Source organism: Elephantulus edwardii, unplaced genomic scaffold (genome assembly GCF_000299155.1).
Source record: "Elephantulus edwardii isolate Elephantulus edwardi_28Jun2011 unplaced genomic scaffold, EleEdw1.0 scaffold00148, whole genome shotgun sequence".
Taxonomy (NCBI): domain Eukaryota; kingdom Metazoa; phylum Chordata; class Mammalia; order Macroscelidea; family Macroscelididae; genus Elephantulus; species Elephantulus edwardii.
In genome coordinates this window covers 6,892,991-6,920,820 of record NW_006399898.1, presented here as the reverse complement: position 1 = coordinate 6,920,820, position 27,830 = coordinate 6,892,991, and the positions used below count along the sequence as shown (strand labels likewise).

Here is a 27,830-nt window from a genome sequence, read left to right as displayed (position 1 = left end):
GGGAGGAGAGGGGGCCAGAGAAGCGGTGGGTGGAGGGGCATGGGCAGAAGCAGGAGGGGCCGAGGGGCAGAAGAATTTCCCAACAGTGAAAACAGGTTGTGTGAACAAAATCCATCTTTTCAATTCTGGGGGCCCTTTCTCCTGGAACTCTGTCCTGCAAGGCTTCTTTGGAACCAAGAGGATGCTGGGATGGATCGTGAGCAGTGTGTGTCCCCCAGAAGTTGATCACAAGGAACTGGGGGGCACAGCCCAACAACAGAGGGGACCTGTGAGGTAAGGGGCTGGCCCCGCGCGGGAGGGCAGGATCGTGAGGAGGAGATGTCCAGGTCCCGGAAGGGCACCCGCTATCTAAAGGGGGGTGGCAGACATCAAATCCTAGCTGACGACGGAGTCTCTGTGCAGTAAGACCTACCAATCTGGTCAAGGAAATCAGAAATCGGAATTTTTCCCATGAAATGAGATGTGAATGTAAAGTTTCAAGACTTTCCTAACCAAGTGAAGCCTGTCACTAAGAAGACTCCAACCTCGGCTCAGAAAATAAGTGCGAGGAATGCTGGAAGCACCGTGTCCAGTCTGTGACTTCACAGAAGGCGAGACGGAGGCTCCAGAGGACGGTGGCTCTGGTGGAGGCCAAAGCGAGTGGGACAGTGGACACCTGAAGGCAGGGGACCAGTGAGCCTGATGGGCTCTGCTCACAAGTGCTCAGGGGCCTGTCAGGGAGTCCTACTTGAAGGTCCTGGGGGCTGCAGGGGCTAGGGGTCAAGGCTGGTCACTTGCAGCTGCCCAGGCACCCGTCTGCTTAACCCCGAGGAAAGCTGAGCCGAGTCACGCACGGGTGGCGACCTGGGCACCAGCCGCGGGACGTTCTTAAATAGAGCTCGGGTATGACGCTCTCCATTAGAAGTTAACTTCCAAAAGTGAGACTTTTTGGAGGCATGACTATAATAGGAATGGAAGCTTATGCCTCCTAATTACATAATTGCATAATTATGTGATATTAAAATTATGTAAGCTGAACCAAGAGGCTGAAAACCTGGTCTGGATTTCCCTCATCACCTGGGGGTTCCCACGTGGCCTTGGGGTGGGGAGTCCACTGTGCTGGGGGAAGGGGATGTGAAGGGAGCCCGTCCAGACCAGACAGGGCAGAGTCAGGGGCTGTGGGGCCATCGTGATGTGAGGTCACCACGGCTCTGCCTCCTAAAGGCTGCTGGTCCCCACACTCTGGGGGAAACCCATGTAGAGGCCAAGGTGTGCACTGCTCTAAGGGAAGGAGACGCCCAGGCTCACACATGCCTGCCTGGCTCCACGCCCAATGAAGGCCTGACCAATCCTTCTGAGGTGGGGACATGGGACACACTTCCAGGTCAGATCAACCTCTTCCCCAAGTGCTCCCTCCCTAAGCCCTCATACGGGTGTCCCACACTCACTCTGCGGACAAGCTCCAGGTAAATCCTGTCCTCACACGGGAATCCTACACTCACACTAGACGCTATGCTTACACAGAATCCCACACTTACTCTGCGGACAAGCTCCAGGTAGATCCTATCCTCCTGCCGTGAAGAACCAACACTTCCTGCATGAGAAGGATGTCCCAGCTCACAGACACAGCCCCTCGTGGGCTCCTGTGCCACGATTTCCGTCTAGGACTGTCTCCATCTTTCCATGCACCCGCCTTCCTCCATCAGCAAGGTGGCAACAGGAGCTAGGTGGTTCCGGGACGTGGACCAGGTGGGAGGAGTTGCCAGCTCCTGTCCCACCTCATCTCCTCCCCAGTCTAGGGCACTCGAACAGGTAAGTACCGAGCTTAAACACTAACACTGCTGATCCTGGGAAACACAGCTGGCTCCAGGGCAGGGGAGGGCTCAGCGCCCTGATGAGGGCCAGTTCTCATAGTTCAAGATCCCTGCTCGAGTTCTCTGGACGCACGAGGGTTTGGTGTCTTCCTGGCCCTTTGTACATCCGAGCCAGCAGCAGGGCCCTCACACATCCCCCGCGAAAGAACAGAGGTGTGTCCTGAGAGACTCTTCCTTGGGGATGTCAGGGCCACTGAGCACTCTCTTACAGCACCCCAGAAGGACAAAACCAGTGACTGGCATTGCAAGGAGGCAAAGGAGGGAAAAAAACCCAAACCAAGGTCTGGGGTGTGGGCACGGGGCGGCAGGCAGTCTAGGAGACACTGAGGGAAGGCAACAGCAAGGCAAAGTAAAACCAACGACTGTGACCAACTGCTTCTGCCGTCAGGGCTAGGCATCTGTTCTACAGAGGAACTAGGAGGCAGGTGCTGCATGCAGCCCTCAAAACAACTGTTTTTACAGCGTCGGCTCCATGTGGGGACCGGCACCACTGGGCACTGCTACCCCGAGGACTGCAGAGGTGGGGGGCTGTGACCCCACGTGGGGGCAATGAGGAGGGGGCTGTGTCCCTGCATGGCGCTAATGAGCTTCTTTTCTTGTAAGTCACTGCTGTTTACAGTTCTCAACCCCGTCTGAACAGAGAGAAGGCTGCATGCCGACCGAGTTAATTCTAGAAGAGCAGACACACCGTACCTCAGGTACATTTTTCTTAAATTCCCGGCGGAGTTCAATTAAATGTTTATGAGAATGTTCACTCTCCTCCTGGCGTGCAGACAGCTCCGAGGCGACGGAGTTAAGCTCCTTCTGGAATAATAAAGGGAAAAAGAGAGAGAGGAAAAAAAAAAGGAAAAGATTTCCCCCTCCTTTTCCTTTTTAATCATCACACAAAACAGCATTCCCAACAAGTTTTCTTAACTTACAAAGCTGAGAAAAGACAGAATATTGACTCCTGGCACAGATGAATAATTTACAAAATGGGGGATGCAACTAGGGAAAAAAAAAATCCAGGGCAGGCTTTTTCTGCCCGTTGGAAGCCAGGCCAGATCAATAATTTCCCATCAAGTTGGGGGGAGCTGCTGTTTTTTTTCTTCGTCCCACTTCCTCCCTACCTCCCTGCCCCACCTCTTAAATTTCCAAAAGGAGTAATGGCATAAGCTTGTCAGTAACTGTAGAAAACATCTCCAAACCGTGTCAAAACAGTCAAGTGTGGCATATTGTATGGGCACATTATAGTGTAAGGAAGTGCGGCTGACAGACTTCATATATCAGGGGTGGGAACCGTTCCAACGAGGACTCGCACACACGGAAGCGTTCATAAATACGCCTTTTCAGATATGGATGGCTTTTTAATTCCTGGATTTTGGAGAAATGAAGGTGCCAATAAGGAGCATGCTGACCTTGTATGTATTCTGTAGCCAATCATTTACGGTTCACTGCAAGGGAAAGAACTAGTTCTTGGGGATTCCTGGGTTCAGGAGAAGCCGACGGGAGGACGTCCTGCCTGCCTGTGTGCAATGCTGGCAGTGGAGCGGCTTTCCCAGGACGCACGGGCGAGGGGGGTAGCGCATCACAACGTCTGCTGGTCGCGCATGGATATTTGATCACCTTTCTCTGCTTTCCTCACTTTAATGGAGGCACTTGCACAAGGGAAGCACAATTCACCATTAGTTGTCAAGGATTTCATTTGCATAATTCAAGATTCGCTCTGTTTATGTGGTCTACTGCGTTCCTGCACCGTACCGGATGGGCCCCCCACCCGACCATAACTCAGGCGGCATTTCTGTATATATCACCCGATTATATCTGCAGCAATCAAGCACCATAATTTCCTAAATCCGGTGATGCAATAAATTTCTGCAATCAGATTTATTAAAAACACACACGCAGATGCGGGAGTGTATTTCCACGGTGAACTCTTTAATCTAACATATGTATGATGAAGCCCGGCACCGTGTGGAAAGACCCCATTTGTCACCACTAATACACATTCATCTCGCACACACAATGAAACACTTCTACCATTAGATAATGAAATAAAAGGACTATTAACCCACTGCAGATCCTTTCCCCTCTAAGAGACAAAATGCCTGGTAATTGCCTTATATCACGTCTGCAAGCCAGCCAGTAAATCTGCTCAAGAGAAGTTCACCATAACACAGACCTCCTATCACTCGGAGACTCTAGAGTCTGCTCTAAACCCGCATGAGAGTCTGTGGCCCAAGGAGGCTTCTGGAGAAATCAGAGGGGAACTAGAGACTTGTGGGTCCAGAAGGACAAAGGCTGAGGCGTAAAGGGAGCTCAGGTGGTCTGGCCCATAGGGTGTTGTGCTTCTAACCCAAAGGTTGTACCTCTCTGGCAGTCTGAATCTCCTTCCATGCTATTTACTGCTCTGCAAATTCAATACAGGGTCAGCTATGAGATGTTTCTAACTTGACAGCAATAAGAGAGGGAGGGAGAGAGAGGGAGAGGAGAAGGCGAGAGAGAGAAGGAAGGAGAGAGAGAGGAGAGAGAAAGAGAGCGAGAAGGAAGAAGAGAAAGACAGGGACAGAGTGATAGGGAGAGTGACAGGGAGGGAAATAAAGAGGAGGAAGGAGAGAGAAGGAAGGAGAAAGGAGGAAGGGAGGGGGAGAGAGGGGAAGGAGAAAGAAAAGGAAGAAGAGAGAAAGAGAAGGGGACAGAGACGGAGGGAGAGAGAAAGGAGGTAGGAAGGGGAAGAGAGAGAAGAGAGGGAGAGAGAGGGAAGAAGGAAGAAAGAGAGGGGGAAGGAAAAAGGGGGGAGGCAGAGAAAGAGAGCAGGGGGAGGAGAAAAACAGAGAGGAGAGAGACAGAGAAGGTGGGAGAGAAAGAAAGAGAGCAAACTCTTAACTCATTGTTGTTGAGTTGAATCGGACTCAGTTGACCGCCCAGCTGGTTTTCAGGGGCTGTAACTTTACTAGAGGATCTGAACAGGGGAAGGTAAGGAAACGGAAGTCAGTGCGCTGTCCAAGGTGCTGAAGTTAATTCTGGGCCGAGTCCAGGGCACATAGTTCTGCTAGACTAGTTGCCATGCAGTCAGCTCTGCTTCAGGGTGGCCCCACGCGCTACAGAGCAGAGCCGCGCTCCACAGGGCTCTCTCGGGTGAAATCCGCAGGGAAGCACACTGCCAGGCCTTTCTCCACCGTGCCTCTGGATGGGGCCAAACACAACCTTCCAGACAGCAGTCAAGCACAAACCACTTCTGTTACCTGTCGTGCATGGACTCAGCCCAAACTCTCCATGGGGGTTTCAAGCAAGGAGGGAGAAAGTGATATGAAAGAGGGGAGAGAGAAAGAGTTCCTGACATACTGTCAAGCTGACAGAAGGAAAATAAAAGGGAGACTTCTGCTTCATCATCATGTAAAAAATCATCGCAGTTTCTAATAAAGAAACCACAATCGACCACAACTAAATATTGAGTGACTGGGGAGGGGGAGAGATGTGAGTTAGCAGCAATAGATGTGATCAAAGGTAGACAAGAACCAATCAATCGAGGCGTTCAGGTAGACAGAACCTCACTTGCAGGAGAGAAGGAGCTGGAGCGCAGCGGTTGCCTGAGCTGTAGCCAGTGCCTCCAGTCTCTCGTCTATCTGGATGATCAGGATGAGATTCTCCTGTTTTTACATTCCATCAGGAGACCTGACATCACTCGTGTCTGGAGTACCACGTGCCTGATGTGCAGTGTCTGTCACTGGGATACTCTACCCAGGCTGACCCCACAACCAGTAAGCCTACTAGGGGCTGGACACGGACTCTTCATATGAAAGATCAAACCCAGTCTTAGAGAGGTGAGGGGAGCAGTGTTCCACTGCCTCATGTACTGCCCCAGTGACCAGGGAAGCATGCCTTAGGGCTGACCTGACCCCCCACCACTGGAATAACCCAGGCTGCTGGCAGGGACAGAGCTGACAGATGGACTCTGCTGTGCCCATGCTGCAGGTGGAGCAGAGGCAAGTCGAACCCTGGCATCACTCCAAGGCCAGTTCCTGGTGTCCAGCGGGCCTTGCCTTCTCAGTCCTTAGAAGCAGGAGACCAACTTTTCCCCATCTTGACTTTTCCCAAGTCTATGTTCACGCTTCAAGTCTGAATTTGCACCGCATTTACTGGGCTCTGTGCAAATAACATGCGTGTTACAGGTGTTTTTGCTAACTGTGCAACCCCGAGCTATTTTTGCAAGTGTGTTGTGCCACACATTATCCATGGAGTCATGACGTCTATCTACTTGGGCGTGCTATTTGCCAAAAAAATGCAGCACCGGGTAAACACGCTCTGCTTTCTCCTCATAGTAGTAGCAGCAGCGGGAATTAAAATAGCAAAATTATGTGTTGTTATGTATGTACTTATCATGATAAAAAGTCATGAGATAATAATTACAAGTAGCATCTATCAAGTGCTTACCGTATTCCAGGCACTATGCTAAGCACCATCCTAGATCATCTCATGTAACACATTAAAGTGTCCGTAAGGTGATTCAAGCTGGAGATAAGAAATAAATTACCATCAAATCTAATAATTTAGGTGTGGCTTACGTCCTTGTGGAATTAGAAAGGCAACTTTTTAATGCCTTTCACTTACCTGGCTTCTGCCTCGCTTCCCCACTGGCTGGAATCTACTTAAATAGTGGACTATGTAACACATCAAGCAGAGAAACTGCTGAGAGGTCTGTGGGTTGCTCAGGTCAGTAAAACACTCCGAAGAAGTCAATAAATGTTAAAAAGTGAAGACTGACAAAGTCTTGCCAAGTTTAGCTTTCTCAAGCAAGGGCATAAAAAACCCACTCCCATCCAAACTGAAAAACCCCAACATACCAAAACACAAGGGCCAGTTCTAACATCAACAGCAGTGTTTTAAAACAAATACCCTTTTCGGGTTTGTTTCTTAATTTTTTAAAAATTTCTTTTATATTGGTTTGCTTACAAAGTTCATATATATTGTGTTTCCCACTATCCTTCAAAACAAACATCTTTTGTTGTGATGAAAATTTCATGGCCCCATAGTTCTTTTGAAGGCACAGAGAAATGTCCTAGACATGAACCAGGAGGTCTAAACTTCCACAAACACAGCTAAGAGGGCCTCTGCTTTGCTAGCCTGGGTGAAATCAGTCTCCCCTCCCACCCTGGTCTGGCCCAGCCCCTGGGGAGCCATGATTAACACAGCCCTAGACTCCGGCCGGCTGGGTCGGTCGGGAGGAGACTCAGCTGATTAACCAGCCGTCAGCAGCAGACAGACAGCCCGGAGCCCAGCGCAGGGCATTCAAATAATGATCATCATAAACAGCCCATTTGCAACTAAAAAGAAATAATTTTAATGAGCTTGAAGCAGATGATAGATGCAGCTGAGGCTTGGGCCAGTGCCCACAGAGGAAGCAGGCGGGAATGGAGCGGTATGGGGACCAGGGTGCCACAGAAGGAAGCTGGGTGAGGAGCAGGGGACACTCACCCAGACACCAGCATGGTGGGGCTCCTGGGCCGGAGACTCCCAGGCACCTTGGGACGTCTGGGCCAGAAGGAGCCTCCAGGACCATGCGGTCCTTCAATGCCCAGCACAGGTGGCCCTCTGCAGAAATGCTGCCATGGCCCATACACTTACTTAGCATTTGGCCTTCATATGACTTCTTTTAGCCCCTGGTTGGTTGAGATATAAAGGTTTACTTGCAATTTTAAGCTCGGTGAATTTTTACCCCTGTGCAGCTGCCAGTCAGATCAAGATACAGAACATTTCTGATACCAGTCAGTTCCTTGAGAGGTGACTAGTGTTACGATCCTAGTATCAAAGACCATGTTCAAGTGGTGGGCTAGAGGCCGTGTTCCCACAGGGGAAGCACGCATGCCATCCTGAAGGGTCATGCAAGTTCCCCCCTCAGCACGCTCTCGCTTCAGCCCTGGACTCAACATTCTACCTTAAGCCGAGCGTCTACAAACGATGCAGCGATTGTTGAGGGGCAGGGCTAAGGAACTGAGGACTTCAGGAGTGAAGAGATATTGTGAAGACGAACTCTTTCAGGGAGACACTATCTTGAATATCCATTGATCCATTATATCCACAAAACACTCATTTGCCCACCTAACCCATCCATCCACCTGCCCTCCCACCACAGACTGCATGTGCTGGCAATAGGTACGAGGAAGGGCAGTAATTACATAAGCACACCTGCATCCCCAGAAGCTTAGAATCCAAAGCAAACAAGGTAGGGCATAAGGAATCCAGGTAGAGGGGGCAGAGCCAGACCTGGAGGCAAATGAAACTCTTCATATCTCTATACAGATAGAACAGGGTGGGAACCAAAGCCGACGGAGTGAGGAGGTGTGGATCTCACCCACCTCTTCTAACTATACCACTGCATGGTCCCCAAGCAGTGAAAGCAGTGCCAGGACTTACTAAGGTCTCACCCAGGCTGGAAGCCCTTCAGTCAATAGCCATTCATCCAGGTACCAAAACAACCATCCATCTTCCTCCTCGTGCAATCTCATACCCACACATCTACCCCACCAATCCACCGGGTGACCCATCTTCCGTCCATTTACACTTCCAACATCCAGCCAACTAGCCATTCACTCGCGATCTCACTAACTGCAATCACCCTCATCCCAGCAGTCATCCCCATAACCACTGACCCCAAATTCCAGGGCAGCTACTACGCTAGGTGCTGGAGCCGCTCATAGTCCCAAGGACAGTGTCTCAAGGACAGTGTTGGCCAGGAGAGGGACAGACGAACTGTCAGGGACACAGTGCACAGAGTGACTTACTGACTGAGAAAGAGTCCCCAGGGTGGGAGCACCCGTCGGCCAGATGAAGGAGGCAGGTATCCTCAGTAGGAGTGGGACTGCTGCCGCTGCCTCTGACAGGTTCTCCTGCTCTTGCTGTGTTTCCTTCCCTTACATGCACTATTATCACTCACACTATACACTCTCCACTCACTGGCCAGGAACAAGCTCCATGAGGACAAGGCAACCTGGACTTTCTCGCCCTCTCCTACCTCCAGGCCCAAGAGTCTCTAACCTGTAAAAGTGCTGCTCTCAGGGGCGGTAAAACTGGTCCCTACCCCATGGCTTTCCACCTGCCAGGGCCTGCGCCAGACCCCTGATGAACTGCAGACTAGGCCGCTGTGACCCAGTTTGCACCGGCTGCCTTAACTCCTAGTCTGCCTGAGTCTGGAAGTCCTGCTGAATTGGTTCAGCATCACAGCCCGCAAGCCTCCACAGACAGATGGGTGGTGGCTGCACATGAGGCACACTGATGTGAGTCTTCTGCAGGAAGATGTGAATTCTAGCAGTGAACTCTCAGTGCCTCCTCAGGACATGGCAGGTTGCGTATTGGGATTGACGGCGATGGAGTTTCCCCAGGCGCTCAACAAACATTCGTGGGATGAGTTCGTCAGTAGATCTAAACAGAGATGGGAGGGCTGTCATCTCTGTGGGATGAGAAGAGACGGGACGTTCTCTGTTACAGGAGACAGTGGGACCCTGGTGCATCCTCGTTCCAGCCCCAGGCAGACCTCAAGGGGAGGGTCTCTGGATGCTCAGAGCACAGGTACTTGATCCGTCTGCCCTGGGGGATGGTGGAAGTATCGTCCTCGGGGGGACCACAGAGGGTGGGCACTGGGGGATGACCTGTTACGGGAGGGCACACGCTGGCCTGCCACGAGCACGGAGACAAGACAGATGATTTTGTGGCCCTTGGAGATGGATAACTGAGCTGCAGCCGGGAGACAGCCCGGGTTACCAGGGCCATCCATCACTCGCCGTGCCGTATGCAAATTTCAGATGCCAAAGATGTATCGGGCCAATTATCCGAGGCCGGGGCCGGGGTGTGCATATGAGTGTTCTCAGTCAGCCGACCCGAGGAGCAGATACCTCCCTGCTCCTGGCGCTCCACCAGCTGGACCAAGTAATGGGCTGCCTGTGCCGGCACAGCGTCCGTCACAGGGGACGGTGCCTGCTTGGAGACCTGGTGCGTGTGGAGGCCGCCAGCAATCAGCACGTGTGTCGTAGGTGCAGCACTAACAGTCCCCCGACAGCAGCTGCCCCGAGCTCCCACAACAGGGCTACGTGGGCACCACCTTCTCTACAAACGCTGTGGTTGTGTGTTGTTGTTGTGGACTGTCCAGCTGGAATCAACCCACAGCTGACCCTCCAGTGGGTTTTCAGAGGCTGTAAGCCTAAGGGAAGGAAAGGGCCCATCTTTCTCCTGTAGAGCAGCTGGTGGATTCGAATCGCATGGCTTTGGATTGAGAGTACAGCCTCTTACCACGGGGCCACTAGAGCTCTCCGGAAACATTTACAGAGGGAGTCAAGGTCACTAGTATCATTTTCTACCTGGTATTCGGAGAGAGCTCTGGTGGCCTAGTGGTAAGGAGAGCTGTGCAGCCGACCCAAAGGCACAGAGTTTGAATCCACCAGTTGCTCCACGTGCTCTCTTCAAAACGTGTGTGTGTGTGTGTGTGTGTGTGTGTGTGTGTGAGAGAGAGAGAGAGAGCTTCGAGTTGGTCCCAGCTCATAACCACCCCACCAGAAGAGAGCAGGCCCTGGGGGTTAGGGTTACGTGACTGTTGACGTGCTCACTTTTCAGCCAGGTGCTCAAAGATCTCAGAGGTGCCTTGGGAGTAAGGCCTGGTGATCTCTCAGTTCTGGTTTGACCCGCGTGGGGTCATCAGGATTGATGTCAATTGGACAGCAATCAGCTATGGAGATGTTCAAGTCTAGAAACTGTTTCACTTTCTTTGGTGCCACTATTTAGGTGTAAAGTCTGGGGTCTTGGCCCTCAGGGAGTCTCAGTGTTGGGACTGGAGGGTTAGCACTAGCCTCTAACCTGGCATTACCTGGATGCCCAGAGCAAAGGTGCTCACTCCACCTACAGCAGGGCATGGAGGGAGGTCTTGGCCCCATCAGCGGTCCAGGAGCCAGGGAAGAGCCACTTCCAATGGGAAGACCCCAAGGTTGAGGATTTTCCTGATCTGAGGGTCAGGCTGACAGTGGGGCACAGGTCTCATTAACAAGCCAAGCAGGGTCCACCACCCCACGCTGGTCTGGGTGACAGGTCCCAGCCTCATCCAGCAGCCAGAGGGCATCTGTTTAACCTACACCAGATTCTGTCCCTCCCACCGCCATCACCATCAAGCTAAAGTGTGTAGCGATTTATTTTTTAACTTTTACATTTTCTTTGATATCGGTTTGCTTACAAAATCCGTATACATTGTGTTTCATGCTATTCTTCATTCACATTGTGTTTCAGACAATCACTCCCATGCATTCAAACGTGCATCTTGCTTTCAAGGCCTATTTGATTTGACCACCTCTTCCCCCTTACCTCTGCCCTCACCTCCTTCTCTCCTCTCACTACCTGGTCAAGTCGCATGCTGGCTTCTCCCAGGCCGCTGACCACTCCTGGTACACTCCTGTCTCAGAGCCTTTGCACGCTGCTTCTGATGCCTGCTGCTGTGTTCTCGAGACCCTACCAGCTGTCCAGCCTCATGTGGGCCTCACTATAACACTACCTGCTCAGAGGAGCCTCTCCCCTCCTCCCTCTCCACGTGTTTCTGCCCGTAGCACTGGCTACCACCGCACACGCCAGCGATTACTCTGATAGCTGTTTATTGCCATCCGCCCTGACCCCAGTGGCAGTGCCACCAAAAGCAGAGCCCGTTTGGGACACTTTTTGTATCCCCGATGCCCGGCGTGGAGTTGGGAGCTCAATCTCAGTTGAATGACTAAATACATTAATAACAGCAAGCTGGGCTGCCAGCCAGGCCCCCCGCCCATCCCATCCCACCTCACACAGCAGAGGCAGCCCCCCAGGAGGGCCGGAAGCATCAAGCAGGAAAACGAGCCAGCTCCTGCAGCAAGCAGGACCTGGCGGTGGCCGTCCTTGAGATAGGGTGCCAATCAAACGCCTAATTATCTCGCCGGCAAGCCCCGCAAACCGGGAGTCACATCTGATCACTTCCTTCTGTCCTTGATTACGACTGTAGATGCCGAGTCCTCACAGGCACACGCACGACCACGCAGACTGCTTCAGGCCGGTGCCCGAGGAGAGGGTCCTCGGACCCTCTGCAGGGCGAAGGCGTCTGGACCACCGGGCTGAGCTGGACCAGGAAGCCCCTTTGTGGACTTCTCTATGCTTTGGTGTCAAAATTCACCCACCAAGTGAGGACCGAGCACGTCCTATGTGCCAGGCACCGGCCCGGGCCACAGCGGTGGTTACGAATCACATGACAGGAACAGGGCCTGGCTCAGCTCGGCTTCAGGGAGCCCAATACCCTCCCTCTCCTCAGCTCGGGGAATGAGGCTCAGCACATTCACAGGAGCAGAGCTGAACGGCGAACACTGCTCTGCCCTCCTCCAACCGCGGCCTGTGTCCTCTCTGTGTCTGGGCCCTACCCCAGCCTGCCCACCAGTCTGCTGGTGACTGCGGTTTGCCACCAGCACCTCGCCGCTCCATCTGTTGAATGACAGCCAAGATGCCACCCGGGGCTTCTGGGAAAATGAGCAGAAACTTAGCGATGCACCCTCTCCCGAAACACACTTCCAACCAAACGCCTGTAGACAGTGTGCTCTGCACGCTTGAACACAGAACTATTTGATAATAGTGATGAGGAGGAAGGGGTAAGAGGTGCGATGAAATGACCCCAGTTTTGTTGGTGCTCCTCGCCCCCCAGCCCCCCAGTGCCGGCCAGTCTGACTTCGTCCTGCACACTACAGCTGGCCCTCCTGGGACTGGTTTGAAAGGCATTTTCTTAAGGCAAGGTCGTCTGGCAAGTGCCCAGGAGCCTTCTGCTCCTCAGATGCCACCAGAGCCCAGGTAGGACAGCAGGACATGTCACCAAGCAGCTAACACAAAGGCCAGCAGTCCTCAGCCACCGGCCACTCCAGGTGAGAAGGAAGGGCAGCGTTTCTGAGGTCTGTGACCTGGGAAACCCAGGATGAATTGAACTGTGAAACGGACGTGATGTCAGTGGGCTTGGCACAAGGCCCTGATACGCAGTTATTGTTACTTCCAGAAAGGAAAGAATGAGAATGAGAGAGGGAGAAAGAAGGGGTGGGGAAAGAGGGAGCTAGGAAGGGAGAGGAGGAGGCGAGAGAGAAAGATAGAGCGAGAGAGAGAAGACTTGGGGGAAGAGCCAGAGAAAGGAGGAAGGCAGAGAGGAGAGCACAGCAGAGGGAGGAGAACGAGGCAGTGAGGCGAGGAGAGGGCGAGAGGTGGGGAAGGGAGGGAAACTGAGGCAGAAAGAGAGGGAGGGACAGGGAGAGGAGGGGAAGAGGAGGAGAGAACTGGGTCTCTGGTAACAGAACCTTTTTAACTATCTATACTGTATGTGTATTTCTTCTTCTATAGTTTATGTGAAATGTGCACATCAACATTAATGGTGGGATCCCCACTGAGCTGAGTCTAATTACCTGAGCCTGCATCCGGACCGCGTCTGCCTGCGTGCTGCTGGAAGGACAGGGAAGGAGAGAGGCATCTACACAGGGGCAGCGCCCACTGCCCCTTTGTGGGCTGGGAGAGAGGGAACCCCAGATCTGGACTCTGGCTGTAAGAGGGGTCCTCCCCACCCACACCAGCCAGGCCCCTAAGCAGCTCTCTGCAGTGCACAGACTCCCCAGAGCTCCAGAGGAGACACTCTGCGCTCCAGGAGGGACGAATGCCTGCCCTGTGCTCAGGAGACACGTTTTCATCAGAGGAAGCAGGGCAGTGACAGGGAAGGCTGCACAGAGCACAGAAGGTCAGTGCTGCCCAGCCACGGGGAGGCCACTTGCTTCCGGCTTTCTTCTCCATGTGTGTGTAGACGTGCACACGGTGGGGCGCACACACACAGTCACGCGCAGCGACGCACACAGATGTGGGTTTCTGGTATTTACTGGCTCCGGGGACATGCAGGGACAGCGGGTTGGCCGATCCTCGGGTGAGGCCCTTTCCTCTCTCCTTGCCCAACTCATCAGATGTCTTTCTCTCATTTCCCAGCACTGGGTGCAGGAGGCTTGGTGCCAGGCTGGACTCAAATCCGGCCTCTGCCATTCTCAAGTTGGGAGCCTCAGTTTCCTAGTCTATAAGATGGGAACATGCTCGTTAACTCAGCGGGAGAGAAGATGGGCAGACGTTAAGTTGCGCTACCCATAAATGGCACCAAGGGCAACCAAAGGGTTGGGACTCCTTTGACCACATCCTGAGCATCTCGCCTTTGAGCTGTGGTGCTGGAGAAGAGTATGGAACATACCATGGACTGCTAGGAGAACAAACAGGTTTGTCCTGGAGAGAGTGAAACCAGGCTGCTCCTTGGAGGCAAGGATTCTGAAGCTTCATCTAACATACTCTGGACATGTTGCAAGGAGGAAACAGTTCTTGGAGAGGGACATCTTGTTTGGGAGGGTGGAGGGACAGTGCAGGAGAAGAAGACCGTCCGTGAGATGGATTGATTCCATGACTGGGGTAATGAGATAGTGAGGTTGGCACAGGACAAAGCAGGGTTTAGGGCTCTTGTACACAGGGTCGCTATGAGTTACAAGCAACTCAACGGCACACAACAACAACAACAACAACCATCTCTGAACTCTACACTCAGCCAAACAACCCAGAAAACCGTCTCTTGACTCATACTGACTGCACGACATGCCAGACATGCCCCAAACACGGCTCGGTGCAGAAGGGCACGGCTTGAACCACTGGCCTTTCTACTAGCAGCCACGCACTTGACCTTGTGACACCAGGGCACCCCTTGTATGTGCACAAGGGGGAGGGGAATTATGGTATCGACACTCGTCTTCAATAACACCGACTTTAACAAGATCTCAGCAGAGCCCAGGAGGGAAGGGCAGCTGTGTTCATGAGCCATGTACAAGGTCACACTAGCTGTCTTCTCCAAGCCCTGGCATCTTTTCCGGTGCCCTGGACGAAACCTTGCTGATGGACATTAATGGAAAGCTCCCTGGGCACGAGTCTTCATGGCAAGGACTGGATCTGTAGAGGTTACTAGCATGCCCATATCACAGACGACAAAACTGAGGGTGCACAGAAGGTTCAACTCCAGATCAAGGATCTGCATGGAGGCAGACCCACAGTTCACATCCTGCCTCCTGGGCTCTCCGTCCACAGGGATGCTGCATCCAGCATACTGTGCAATGTCGGGGGAAGGCCAGTCTGTGCCCGTCACCCACCTCTTTCTGAGATGCCACCCTCATGTCACCTGGTGACCTGCTGGCTGGGACTGAGCAGGCCAGTCTCAAACGATTTCTTATCTAACGCAGCGTTTTGCGTGTGTCTTCCCCCCTCAGGGGTTTATAAACTCTCTTTCCCATATCAGGTTGAAACTCAGAATACAGGTTGTCAGCCAACATGCCAGGCATTTTTCTAAAAATAACACAAATTGGTTAAGCCATTTTAAAGAGACGGAACAGTTAAGGAAGAGGGAGGGGAAAGTTGTTCAGTGGGTGAGGGAAGAGGCGTTTGAAAGGTGGCTTCAGACATGTTTTTGGAATCGGTTCAAACAAAATCTAAAATCAGCCTTGTCTGATAAGATGGAGTGGGCTGGTGGCCGCAGCTCCAGGTGCAGCAGGACACGGACACCTCTGCGGGCGTCAGTCAGCTGCAGGCCCAGTGTGTGGGGGTGTAGGGGTGTTGGGGTGTGTCTGGACTTCCTTCAACTGTGTGTGGAAGGGGAGCTGGGGCGGGTGGTCCAGGGTATCTGAGGGCAGAGGTCCTCTGCAAGCCAAGACCAGCAGAGCACCGAGGACTTCTAGAAACTCCCCAGCAAGTCAGATCCTTGTTTCCACACTCACCCGTGCCACGTGTGTCAGGTGTGTGGGCAGCTGAGAGGAGGCTGGACTGTTTCCAGAGGACCCCTCTCCGCCTACAGGAACAAAGGTCCAGGGTGGGATCTGGCCAGCGAGGGCCGCCGGGCTGGAGGCCTAGTGTGGTTACAGGAGCTGCTTCCACGGAAGTGTGAACAAGCCTTTTGGTGGTTCTTTTACCCCCTTCCCCTAAAAGCTAGATTTTGAATATGAGAAATCTCTTAATTTTTAATTGCTGGCAACAAATTCAAAAATTGTTAACAATGCAATGTGTGCCAAACAAAACAGATTTTCTGGGGCATTTGGACCCTGGCGTGCCAGTTTGCAAACTCGGTCTAGCCTGTTAGTTGCAGGGATTTGTGTTTACATCGCGCTTCCGTGCGCCTGGCCCCGAGCTACAACAATCCGGAGGCAGCGGCCTCGTCACCAACTCCTGTCACACGGGCACTGAGGTTAGTCCACTGGCCAAGGCCACTCAGCCGAGGGGGAGGACCGGAACTGACCTAGGGAAACTGGCTCCAGCACCTCACTCTTCATCACAGCTAAAATCAGAGACCCCTCCTGGCATGTCCACTCCGGTCACCCGGCCTTTTAGAAAGAGGTCATCTGCAAAGTTTGAAAGGGCATCCATGTTCACAACACGGGTTTTCCGCACAGTCCACTCCATCCTGGCCTCAGGCCCAGCTGGCACTGGGGAGTCCTCCAGTCAGCGCTCTGGAGCCAGCTTCTTCCTGCCCCACCACCTCTCTGGGAGACTGGCGTTGAGCGCAGCACACCCTGTCCTCCAGCCAGGGCTGGGTACCTGGGTCCAGGACCCCGCCGGCCACACTCTACAGCCCCAGATCCCCCACCCCTCCAACCGTGAACAAGGGCCCCTTCAGAGCACAGCACTCATTACCATTGGCAGCCTGCATTTCACCCAGCAGATGTGCGGGACCGTTACAATGGTGGGGAGAAAAATAGAAAGAAATTTCGGAATTTGTTCTCCAAAGATATTCAAATTAGTTAATCAAGGGCCTTATTACTGCTTCTCCTCTCCCCCCACCAGCTATCCATGAGGATAATTGATCAGCTGCTAATAACTGATTACACTTCACAAGTGTTTCCTTACCCCATTACCAGCATGTTTAAAGACATTTTGTAAAGTTCTAATTATTTCAGATTGTTTTGCTCTGGAAGGCACCTCGGAACAGCCAGCAGTCGGCTGTGCGGGGACACTTCTGCAGGATCAAAGAGCACGTAGAAGGAGAGGCCCCCCCCCTTCCTCTGGGAGCCCCCAGCCATCCATCGTCCTTCCAACTCGTGTCCCCTCACCAGGCCCAATCTCCTTTGCACACTCTCTGCTCAGTCACTCAGCTCAACTCTGGGGTCTTGGTGTCTTCCTCCGCTCTCACAAGTTGAAGACCCCAAGAGCTTTAGCTGCTGGGGTTCTGGCGATCGGTATTTACCACATTCTAAAGGAAAACCGGGGAACACAGCGGAGCAACGGTGCCCCTGCCAATCACGCAGCTGCCAGAAAAGCTGACTGTCCGTTTGTGAAAGAGCGCTGGGGAAAGGGCTGTCAGCACCTCAATGAGTCTGAAATCCTTCTGGCCTTCCTGCTCTTGGGAAGGTCTTTGGGAGGCCTGGGTCCCTGAAGCACGCCCTCCAGGTGGAAGACAGCCTCTGTGCATGGGGCTCCTGGGGTGTCAAGGCCCCCAGTGGGGTAAGGGGCTGAGCAGGATGGATGTGGTTCTTGGCTGAGGAAGACACCAGGGGGTACTCTACCACAGGCACTCCCAGGGTGCCAGCACAGGGGCCTTAACAACTATTTGGTGAATGAAGCAAAGGGGTGCTGTGGGATGCTGCAGAGGAGAAAAGGCTGGAGGACTGCAGCCAAGGGGGCCAGGTTCAAATCCCACCTCTGCAGTGTCCTCACTATGGAACCTGGGCAGTGGATTCACATGTGTGGACCCCTCATACAGTCCTGGGCTGCTGGAGGGTAAACACGTGCTCGCTGAGAAGGCCCAGGACAACGCTCTCCTCGTCCGCATCCTGTCATCATCATCATCATCACCAGGGGCCTGGCCCTGATTTCCACACTCCGGGAACAAGCACAGGACACGTTCATCTCACCCCTGGAACCACCACACTCCCCATGGGCACATCTCCCACTTGGAAAACAGAGGGAAGCTTGTACCAGGCACCAGGAACAACAAGTCCAAAGGCCCAGAAGTGAGAGACAGCAAGACAGATTTTACCAGAGATGAGAAGAGCTAATCACAAGTGGGCTGGGGCAGCAGCTGAGGTTCAGACCATGTGGATGGCTTCAAGGCTTAACAACTGACCATACCTCTTGACTTGAGAGCTGGCCAAGCCAGAGGGGAGGAGCTGAGGCTCAGGCCATGTGGGCAGCTTCAGGCTTACTGACCTCTTGGCTGGAGGGATGCTCGACTTCTAAAGTCACCCCTTGTGAACATGATTCCTGCTGTGCAGGGCCTGTGAGCTGGGGCTGTGTTTAATAGGATCTGGAGGACTTCTGAGCCCTGCTGAGAGGGCAGTGGAAGGGATCAGAGATCAGGAGAGAGGACACGGAAAATTGAGAGCAAGGAACATCACAAGGATGAGAGGGCAGACTTTGGGGTTGTGGGATCCAATGTCAGGATCCATTACACACATACTCATTAAAGCTGGGGTGTTTCGTTATGAGGGAGTGATTCTGTAGACAGAAACCAAGAACAATATCAAAGGAGTATGACCATTAGGTGGCTGCCCTTGTTTGAGCAGGCTGTGTCATGGGGACGGGCGAGAGAGAAGGTGCGGAGTGTCCGCCAGGAGGGTGATGCTGAGTCACAGCCGTGAAGAGAGAGGCAGGGCATCCTGAAGGAGGGCAAGTGATGTGCATGCAGGGAGTGTGAGTGAGCAGGTCACAGGAAGGACAATTCTTCCTCTACCATCATTTAAGTTGGGTATAACACGTGGAATGGGAATCTCTCTTCACTCTCCAGCCCTCAACAACAATTGTTAAGTTAGTGAAATCAAATGATTCTTCAATAAATGGTGCTGGGACAATTGGCTCTTCACATGCAGAAGAATGAAATTGGACCCCTACCTCACACCATATATAAAAATTGACTCCAAATGAATTAATAACCCATAAAACTACTAGGGAAAAAATATACAAGTAATCTTTCATCATTTCCCCCCTCTAATAAATTCTCAAATATGACATCAAAAGCATGAACAACAAAAGGGAAAAAAAATCCCCACTAGGTAAACCGGACTTTATACAAATGAAACACTTTTGTGCACCAAAGGACTTGATCAAAGAGTAAGAGAATATCTACAGTGTTTTTGTTACGTGTCGTTGAGTCGCTTGCGACTCATAGCGACTCTATGTACAAAAGCCCTAAACTCCGATACACCCATCCCCATTACCCCAGTCACTGAATCAATCCACCTCATAAAGGGCCTTCCCCTCCTGCGCTGTCCCTCCACCCTACTAAGCATGATATCCCTCTCCAAGGACCGGTCCCTCCTTGGTAACCAGGTGCCTGATACAGATTTATGTCTAGAATATAGAGAATTCCTACACCTCAACAACAGAAATGCAAACAGCTAATTTTTTAAAATGAACAAAACACTTGAATAGATATTTCTCCAAAAAGAGATACTCAAGTGGCCAAAAAGTACATGAAAAGATGTTCAATTTCATTAGTTATTAGAAAAATACAAATTTATCACAATGAGGTATTTCTACTGGGTGGGACAATGGTTTCCACTCGGTGGACCATTCAAAGGTTGGGGGTTCAAATCCATATGAAGGTGTCTTGGTTTGAAAGGCCTGGCCCTCTACTTCTGAAACCTCAGCCCTGAAACCCCTGCAGAGTGCAGCTTTACCCCAACACACGCATGGCCACCACGCATCAGAACCGAGCCGACAGAAACAGTAACAGACAGGTGATTAATGAGTACATTAAAACATGAGAGGCACTGGGCCTAGAAGGTTCACAGAGCACTATTCATAACAGGCCCAAACTGGAAATCATCCAAATGCCCATTAACAATAAAATGGATAAATAAATTTGTGATCTGTTTACCGAGTGCAAGAGGATAGTGCAGCAATAAGGACGAATGAACAACAACAAAAACACTACAATATTGATAAATCTGATAAACTAACGTCGAGCGGCAAGACTTCAGACGCAGATGAGCCCAGGCAGCGGGGCTTCCACAGATGGCACAAACCCAGGCAAAACGAATGGGTGCTGTTACAAGTCAGAAGGAGCAAAGTCTAACCTGGTGGGGCACGGACCTGAGCGGGAGACGGGGGAGCTTCGGGTGGCTGGGACATTCCACCTCTTGGTCTGGGTACTGGTTCCATAGTCTGACAGGGTTTGGCAATTCACTGAGCTGCACCTTTATGGTTCCTGCACTTTTCTGAATGGATGTCCCACCCAGTAAACAGATCACCAACAGTGAATATCAACAGCATCAGAACTAAAGAGCAGAGAAGGTGGAGGAGGAAGAAGACAGGGTGGAGGGAGAAGGAGGGAGGGAAGGCTGGGCGCTCTCTGCTGTGCGAAGAACTCCTGAATCAGCCAGCAGCTTGTCATCTCCGTTACTCCTCAGCCTCCCAGGGCTCCATCAGACAGTCCATCCTGGGTGTGCATGTGAGAGAAATGGGCTCCCTAAAGTTCAGGCTCACAGAATGGATGGGCAAGGTGAAGGGAGGATGGTACCGGGAGGCTCACTTGTACAACTGTTAACTGAGAAGACAACATGTGCGTGAGTGAGGGAGTGAAAAGCAGGGACAAAAACCTGAGCCTTGCTATTCCAGGTATGATCCTGGAACACGAAGATCACCCGGGAATTTGTGGAAAACAGGGCCAAGCAAGCTGAACGGAGGATCCGGGCGTCACCCAGGCCTCCCCAAAGGGACCAGCAGTGCTTGCAGAGGCCTCGAGTACCCTTAAGTGTTGAAAACCCCTCGTTGAAAAGATGGCCTGCATGCCTTCTCCAGTTAAGAGTCTCGCTGCGAGAAGGCCTGTTGGGAAGTGTGACACACAGCCTTCTCCATGCAGGGCCTCTCAAGAAGCCTGCCAAAACCTGGCGGCCGGGGAAGTCAGGAACCTCAGCGTCTGCCCTTCCCCATAGGAAGGGGAGCCAGGGTTCTGATTCGGGGAGCTCTTGCAGCATGGCCCCATGTAATATCCTACTGATTCCAATGCCAGCAGTCACAGTGAGAATACTGTCAGTGGAGGTGCCTGTGTATGGATCACTAGTGCTGAAGGCTTTACATCATTATCTCCTGAATCTCCAGGTCTCAGCTGTCACTAAGCCCATTTCTGCAGATGTGTAAACTGACAGGGAGGGAGGCTCAGTATACTGCAAGAAATGAGTAGAATCGGGAGTCTGTGACTGACCTGCATCTCGTGTTCATCCCGATCTCCACCTAGAACCGCATCCTGGCATCGTCACCCACAAATCACAAGGTCTCGGGCAAGTCCTGGCACCATGGACAACCTCCTGCTTGGCACTGCCAGTATCTACCTGCCACCCACCTCACATCTCCGTGAGAGTGGATCTGGGTCCCTCACGCAGCAAGCATGCTGCACAAGGCCAGATGTCAAGAGGTGGGGCTCCAGGAGCAAGACGCTGGGAGGCAGGTGGCCAGGAAGGATGGACACCCACCAAGTGGGTTTAAGGCCAGTTCACCACCTTGTAGATATCATTATAAAATACTGGAAAACTGGGGGAACTCAGTGACTATAAAAACCAGGGCCAGCACCGAGGGCCACAGTGAGGCTGGCAGTCCTGCAGGCCGCTGGCCCCACGGGGTTCTGCCCGGCACAAAGGGCCGCAGTGAGCCTCGCGGGCCCCAGGCCCTGTGGGGTCCTGCCCTGCACAGCTGCACCAGCTCGGCTCACCAGGGCATTGGTGCAGAGTGCTGCCCTGTGGAATGAGCTGGCACAGGCAAGCTGGGCTCACCGGCATGGGTTTCTGTTGGCAGCACTGGGGGGTGCTTTTATAAGAAAATGGAAAGGCTTCCCCTGAAGCACTGCATAAGAATTCTACAGACATTTCTGTGTCCCCCTTTGTTAGGGCATCCCCAGTGTGGTCTGCCACCCCCGACCTCCGTAAAGACACCACCACACCCCACGCTGTCCCCACATCAGACGAGTAAGCACAGATGTGGTGGGTTGCTGGTGCTAATTTAAAGTCACCCCACCAGGTTCAGCAGAGCCAGGGCTGCCCCAGGTGCGGCCCCTGCAATCCTGGCTCCAGGTTCAGCAGAGCCAGGGCTGCCCCCAGGTGTTCCCCCCCAACCATGGCTCTCCATCTATTACTCCAGGACTCGAAGGTGAGACCGGGCATGCAGAGGCCAGGCTGTGCTGCTGGCCCCAAGGTGGGGCCTCTCTGGTTCACACCCACCAGCAACCCTGAGGGTGAGGCGGGCCATCTTCCTGTGCGCTTTACAGCCTCCTCCAAAAAGCCGCTGGAGGAGCTTCTCTGAGGTGATTCAACAGCAATGAGACAGAGATTCTAAACCAGCAAAAGGTTGGCAATGCTAACGTCCTAGGCACATCCGATCAAAACGGCACAAATCACAAAGAAGATTTAACATGAAACCAATCTCCTTTCTCCAAGACTACCTACCATCAATCTGAGTCCTTCCAAAGACATTCCATTCATCTTCAAGTACACACGCAAACACCTTCCCTCCCTTCCCCGTGTTTCACCCACACAGGATTCTAGAGACCATGTTCGACACCTTGGCCACTTTCAGGGCATTTAGTGGACGGTTCCACTTTAAACAGGACATCAGCGCATCCTCCTAATTTGCAGCTGCAGGGGGGGGGGCTCCTCATGTTCTGTGACCCTTCTTCATGGGCACGGAGGCTATGTCTGACCCTCAGTTACAAGGTGAGTCCCAGGCTTTGCTCTGACCATGATGGGTGTCAACCCAGACCTTCCCTTCTGTGCCCCTGCACGTGTCTGACGGGGGAGGGCGTCAGCCACACCACTGCCCTAGATGTGAGGGATCGCCCCTCTCCCCACAGCCGACCTTGGCTTAGAGGAAAGCTAAGCAGGGACGTGAAAGGAGTGCCCAGACAATGGCGACAAGGAAGATGCCAAGCCTGCCAAGGACTTGCTCTGTGACACTGTGTGGCCCTACCTGGAGAGCCTGTACTGGTTACAGGTCCTCAGCAAAGACACCCCCACCCCAGCTGTGTCAGGCACTGGTGTGTGGCTGATGTGAGTGGCCCCCTCGCCATAACCACTTTGGGAGGGAGGCACTCGTATCACTCTTTTTTGCGTATTGGAAACGTGAGGCTTGGAGAAGTGCAGCAATTTGCCCTGGGTCACACAGAGCCAAGCCGAGGGCACTGTCGGGATCTAAACCCAGGTCGACCTAGCTTCAGGGTTTAAGCACAAAGCTGCGAGTTATGGTGGTCGGAGACCGGCCCTGTCCCTGAGGCTCCACTGCTGCCACTCTCTACCCACCATATTGCTCAGACCCTTCTGTTTCCTCACGAAGAAGCTGCTGGAGCCTTCAAAGCGCTCCCCTCGCTCAGGGCACTAGAGGCGGGGTGGAGGTGGATGAAGAAAGAGCTGTCCACAGAGACCTTCCAGATGCCCAAGGCCAGGCTTGGGAAAGGCTGGGAAGGGTCAATCTTCTGGTTTCGTCTCCCCACTGGAGAGAGGGCCTGGCCCTGCCCGTCTCCGGCCAGGCAGGAGCTGAAGTGAGTGCCCACTGCCAGTTCAGGGATCCTCCATTCACTCAATCAGTTCTTAGTCAGCACGCACCACTGGGGCTCAGAGCCTAGACGGGGACCCCCAACCCAAATTTGATTTCCAGCCTCTACGATGCTCAGCTGCACAGCCTCGGAGAGATCATTAACGATCTGAGGTCCAGCCTGGCCCTCCGCTGGGTGAGTGCAGTTAAGATCACACTCCCAAGGCCGCTGGGCAGCCTGGAGGCGTAAAGTGCACACAGGAACGTGTGGCAGGGCATGGGGTCAATGAACAGCGCATGCTGGTCTGATTACTCTTGGACAGGGCTGACCTCTCCTGGCCCTCAGGAAGCTTGGCGTCTCCTCGCCGGCCCCCCGGGTGTGCCCTTGTGGGCACTGGGACGTCAGAGCCAAGCGGGGGTCAGGGAGCAGCCGAGCGGAGCTATCCTGCTCTTGCCTTGCTGGTCGATCGCCGGTCCCCCTCAGGACGGGCTATTCTGACCCCATGGCCAGCGATGCCTCTCGCCCTCCTCTCGGAATGTTCCGGGTCAGTCCTGTCTAAAATTAGCCACCTCCAAGCAGAGGTGGCTCCTGGGAACCGGAGCCGTGACGCTGTCGCCTGAGCCTTCTCCGTCCCACTGCGCAATGACTTGGGGGACGCGGCCACCCACAAACATGCTCCCATGTTTACAGTCGTTCCTACATCAGGATGCTGGGGCTAACGGCTGGGAGACGAGATCAGCCGTGATCTCAGGATGCCTGCCCGCCCCCTGCCCAGTATGGCCGCCCGGCCGCCCGTCACAGGGAAGGCCTGATCTGTCCATGCCCACAATTACCTGGAGCCGGCTCTTCAGGTACGATCTGGTGCAGAAGGCGTCTCAGGTGCAGGCTCCGTTTGGAGGAATTAATTCCCTCAAGCGGTGGTGCCAACCCACTGAGCCCTAGCTGTGTGCTGGCCCCGACCCCCTTAGGGTGGGGGCTCCTCCTGCTTCTGCCTTGCCTTGTGGGGACTGGACCGGGGGGGCCAAGTAGTTCCGAGGCATTCTAGCGAGTTCTGGGGATTAGTTTCACCTCCACGTGGCCCAGTCATGGCCCTGACACATCTGGCACGCACGCTCAGACACAGACGTGCACCCACGCCCCCGTACACCTCCCCACCTCATTACTGGCACCCCACCAGGCAGAGCCCTGTGAGGAGGCAGGCGTTTGCACCCCCCACCCCCACTCTATCCAGGAGATCACTGCCACCAGCCACAGATCCCGTCCAGCTGTAGATATCATGAGGAAACGGCAGACAAAGAGAGAGATTTAATAACTGGAAATAAGACTAAGGATACAGATAGTTTAATTTTGTTTTGTATTGCATCTAATTGCAATCAACAGCAGACATCTGACACAGTGACAGCCTCAGCAAAACTGCTGATGAGAGAACAGCATCTTTGTCTAAAAATAATCAGACATTCTGTGCACCACTGTTTGTTATAACGGTAATCGATGCTGGAGGCTTTGAATCCCATCAATTTATAGATCTGCGCCGGCCTGCCTGGCGATGGGGCGCGGGGCGCGGGGCCGGCTGGCGCGGGCAGGCGCTGGGCCCGGTGTGTGATTAAGATAAGCCCCGATGCCTTTCATACATTCCTTATCAGGTTCTAATTCTCCAGCAGGTAGAGATGTTCACAACAGTTAAAGATTAGTGCAGCTTCTCAGACGCCAAATTTGAGGGTATTGATCAATAAATCAAATCAGGCCAATCAATCGCCCAATCAGGAGCGTCTCGCCGGTACATTATCGCTGGCGCCTTCAAACCAAGGCTATCCATGGGTTTCATCAAAACAGCCTCACCTTGGCTCGCCGCCAGCTGCTGGCTTGCCTAATAGACTCGGCAGCCGAGAGGGGCTCCGGCCCAGCGGAAGAGCAATAAATTTCTCATCAAACAGCCGATGGAGAGACAAGATGAACATCTGTTTTGCTGCAATGAAACTCCTGTGTTCTTCAGAATCGCAAACCGCGTCTGACAGACCACCCCAAAGGCAGCTTCCCTGGCACACGGCGGCCCCGCGGAACATTCCGCCGGTTATTTCAATCAGGTAATTTAAGGAGACTTTTGCATTCTTCTCTCTGCAGCTGCCAGAGCTTTGCAAAGACTATTCTGGCGCAGTCGATAATAAATGCCATCCTGGGACCCTGTAGCATGAAGGCAGTTTTATGATACCCATTATGTGGCAATGTAACTTCATTAAAAGCTGTTTATTCCCTCTAAGCATTTTAAGCACTCTCCTACACCCACCAAAGGGGAGCCGGCAGGTTCTAAGAGGGGTTTGGGCTGCGTGCCTTCCCCTCACCCTCTGCCCACTGGCCTTCTTGCAGGAGGAGAGCAGGAGCCGTGGGCCCTGGACCAGGGGGGCCCAGGTGTAGGCACGGCCGCTGCGGGCACCCCAGCCCAGGAGAGGCAGTGGCCACAACCCTTTGTTGCATTCGCCCCCTCAGATGGGCTGAAGAAAGACAGGCATTGCCACGGAGAACACATTAGCCAGGGCCTCAGAGACCTCTCCTTTCGCTCTCCTGACACTGGCATGTCTGAAGAAATGGTCACCTGGCCTGCAGGGAAGGTCCAAACTCCCTCCTGGAGAAGTCAGAACCAAACAGAACACACTGCCCTCCAACCGGGTCCATCTGGTTTCTGAGACTGCCGATCTTCACGGGGGAGAACACTGTGGAGTTAGCAGCAGGTGTGAACTCCCAGTCTATGGGTCAGCAGCCTCCAGCGCTCTCTAGCTAGCAGCTAAAAGATCACCTGGCAGTTCAAGTCACGCTTTGAGACAGCCCTAGGTCTCCCTCTGAGAGAAGCGAGGCTGCAGGGGGCTGCGGTCCTTTCAAAGGGTCTCTTTTCACCCTGCGTGGAGAGCCAGTGAAGCGGATGATAGCCCCTGGCTTTTGTGGAAGCAGGAAGGGAGGGCAGGCTGGGGGTTCACAAGGAACAGGCTTTGAGCCCCAGAAAGAACACTGCCCCCCACTCCTCTGAGCTTCAAAGTAAGACTGGTGGACCCCCTTCCTCCTATGTCTGCAATGCTGGTCCTGAGGTCCCTGCCCTGGCTGGAATCAGGAGGGCCTGACTCGTAGTGACCTGCAGGGTCCCTGGGGCCGTGGGCCTCCAGGGAGAAGTGGTTTCACCCTTCTTCATCCTTGTCCTGTGAAGTGGTGGAGGCTGCACACCGCCAACCTTCCTGGTTAGCTTAACGCCTGCCCACTGTGTCACCAGGGGACTCCAGCTTCTGTGGGGGCACCTGAAAGGGTCTGGGGTGGAAGGATGGGCTGGTGAAACATGTCTAACAGGGGCCCTGTGTGGAGTGCTCCTGGCGTCCACCTCCCTGCTGTCCAGTTTGGTTCTGACCAGCAGTGACCGTGCAGGACAGAGCAGGAGTGCCCTCTACGGCTTCCAAGGTGTAATCTTCATGGGAACAAGCTACATCTTTCTTCCAAGAGGCCGCTGCTGTGTTGGAACCACTGACCTTTTGGCTAACAGTGTACACCTTACCCGTCACACCACGAGGGCTCCTGCTCCAGGCAGAGAGGAGGAAAACCAACCGCAGCTCACGCTTAAGCAGCCCACAGACAGGCCCCTAAACACCACCGTCCTGTCCTGCAAACCCACACCCTCAGCTGCCCATCGACTCAGACTCAGTGGCCCTGGGGACGAAGCAGAGCCGCCTCGCCCGGTTTCTGGGGTCATGACTCTGCGCAGAAGCCGACGGCTCAGTTTGTTCCTGCAAACCAGCTGGCGGCTTGAATGGCCAGCTTCCAGTCGACAGCCAAGTGCCTACCCACGTGCCTGCGCAGGGCTCTGAACACCATGAGACGGTGTAATTAGAAACCTGAAGCCCAGGGACAGCGAAGGCCATTTCTCCAAGGTCAAAAGCTGGTGGGCAGAATGAACCCCTCACATCCCTCAGCTGCTGACTAAGGCCCACGTTCTGTTCCGGGCACCTCTGTGGGCACTCTGAGGATCTCGTTTCATAGGTGTTCGGACAGTGCAAGTGGTTTGAGCAAGGTCAGGACGGGTGAGTTGGGACTGGACAATACCCCCAAGCAAGTCCTTGACCCTTTGGGGGCAGTTTCTTGTTCCCTGAGGTTTTGTTGGGCTCCCCGGAGCTCTGGGATTGGGGTCAGGGCACCCACCAGCTTCCAGCTTCCATTTCCGACCTTCCAGTCTGTTCTCCACCATCATCTCCAAATGACTTTTAGTTCTTTGCATTTAGTTTTCAATAAAAAGGGGGAGAAGACCCCAAAACAAAACCCAAAGCAAAACAAACCACCATAAAATAAGCCCACACAGCTGCCCTGGTTCTGGGCAGGACCCCCGAGGCCGTGCACGGTGTGAACCCGCACAGCTGCCCTGGTTCTGGGCAGGACCCCCGAGGCCGTGCATGGTGTGAACCCACACAGCTGCCCTGGTTCTGGGCAGG

General features: G+C 53.4%; 1 protein-coding gene across 1 annotated transcript in view; it reads right to left on the bottom strand.

The window, feature by feature from the left end:
* Positions 1-27,793, bottom strand: part of CUX2 (cut-like homeobox 2) — a 128,225-nt gene extending 100,432 nt beyond the window's left edge. Inside the window, exons 1-6 of the mRNA XM_006894721.1 lie at positions 27,754-27,793; positions 25,961-26,078; positions 25,710-25,791; positions 23,500-23,607; positions 23,138-23,212; positions 2,547-2,657 (exon numbers count right to left, since the gene is read on the bottom strand). Coding sequence (XP_006894783.1) covers positions 2,547-2,657; positions 23,138-23,212; positions 23,500-23,607; positions 25,710-25,791; positions 25,961-26,078; positions 27,754-27,793 — 534 coding nt within the window. The remainder of the gene's footprint in view (positions 1-2,546; positions 2,658-23,137; positions 23,213-23,499; positions 23,608-25,709; positions 25,792-25,960; positions 26,079-27,753) is intronic.
* Between the last annotated feature and the right edge of the window lie 37 nt (positions 27,794-27,830).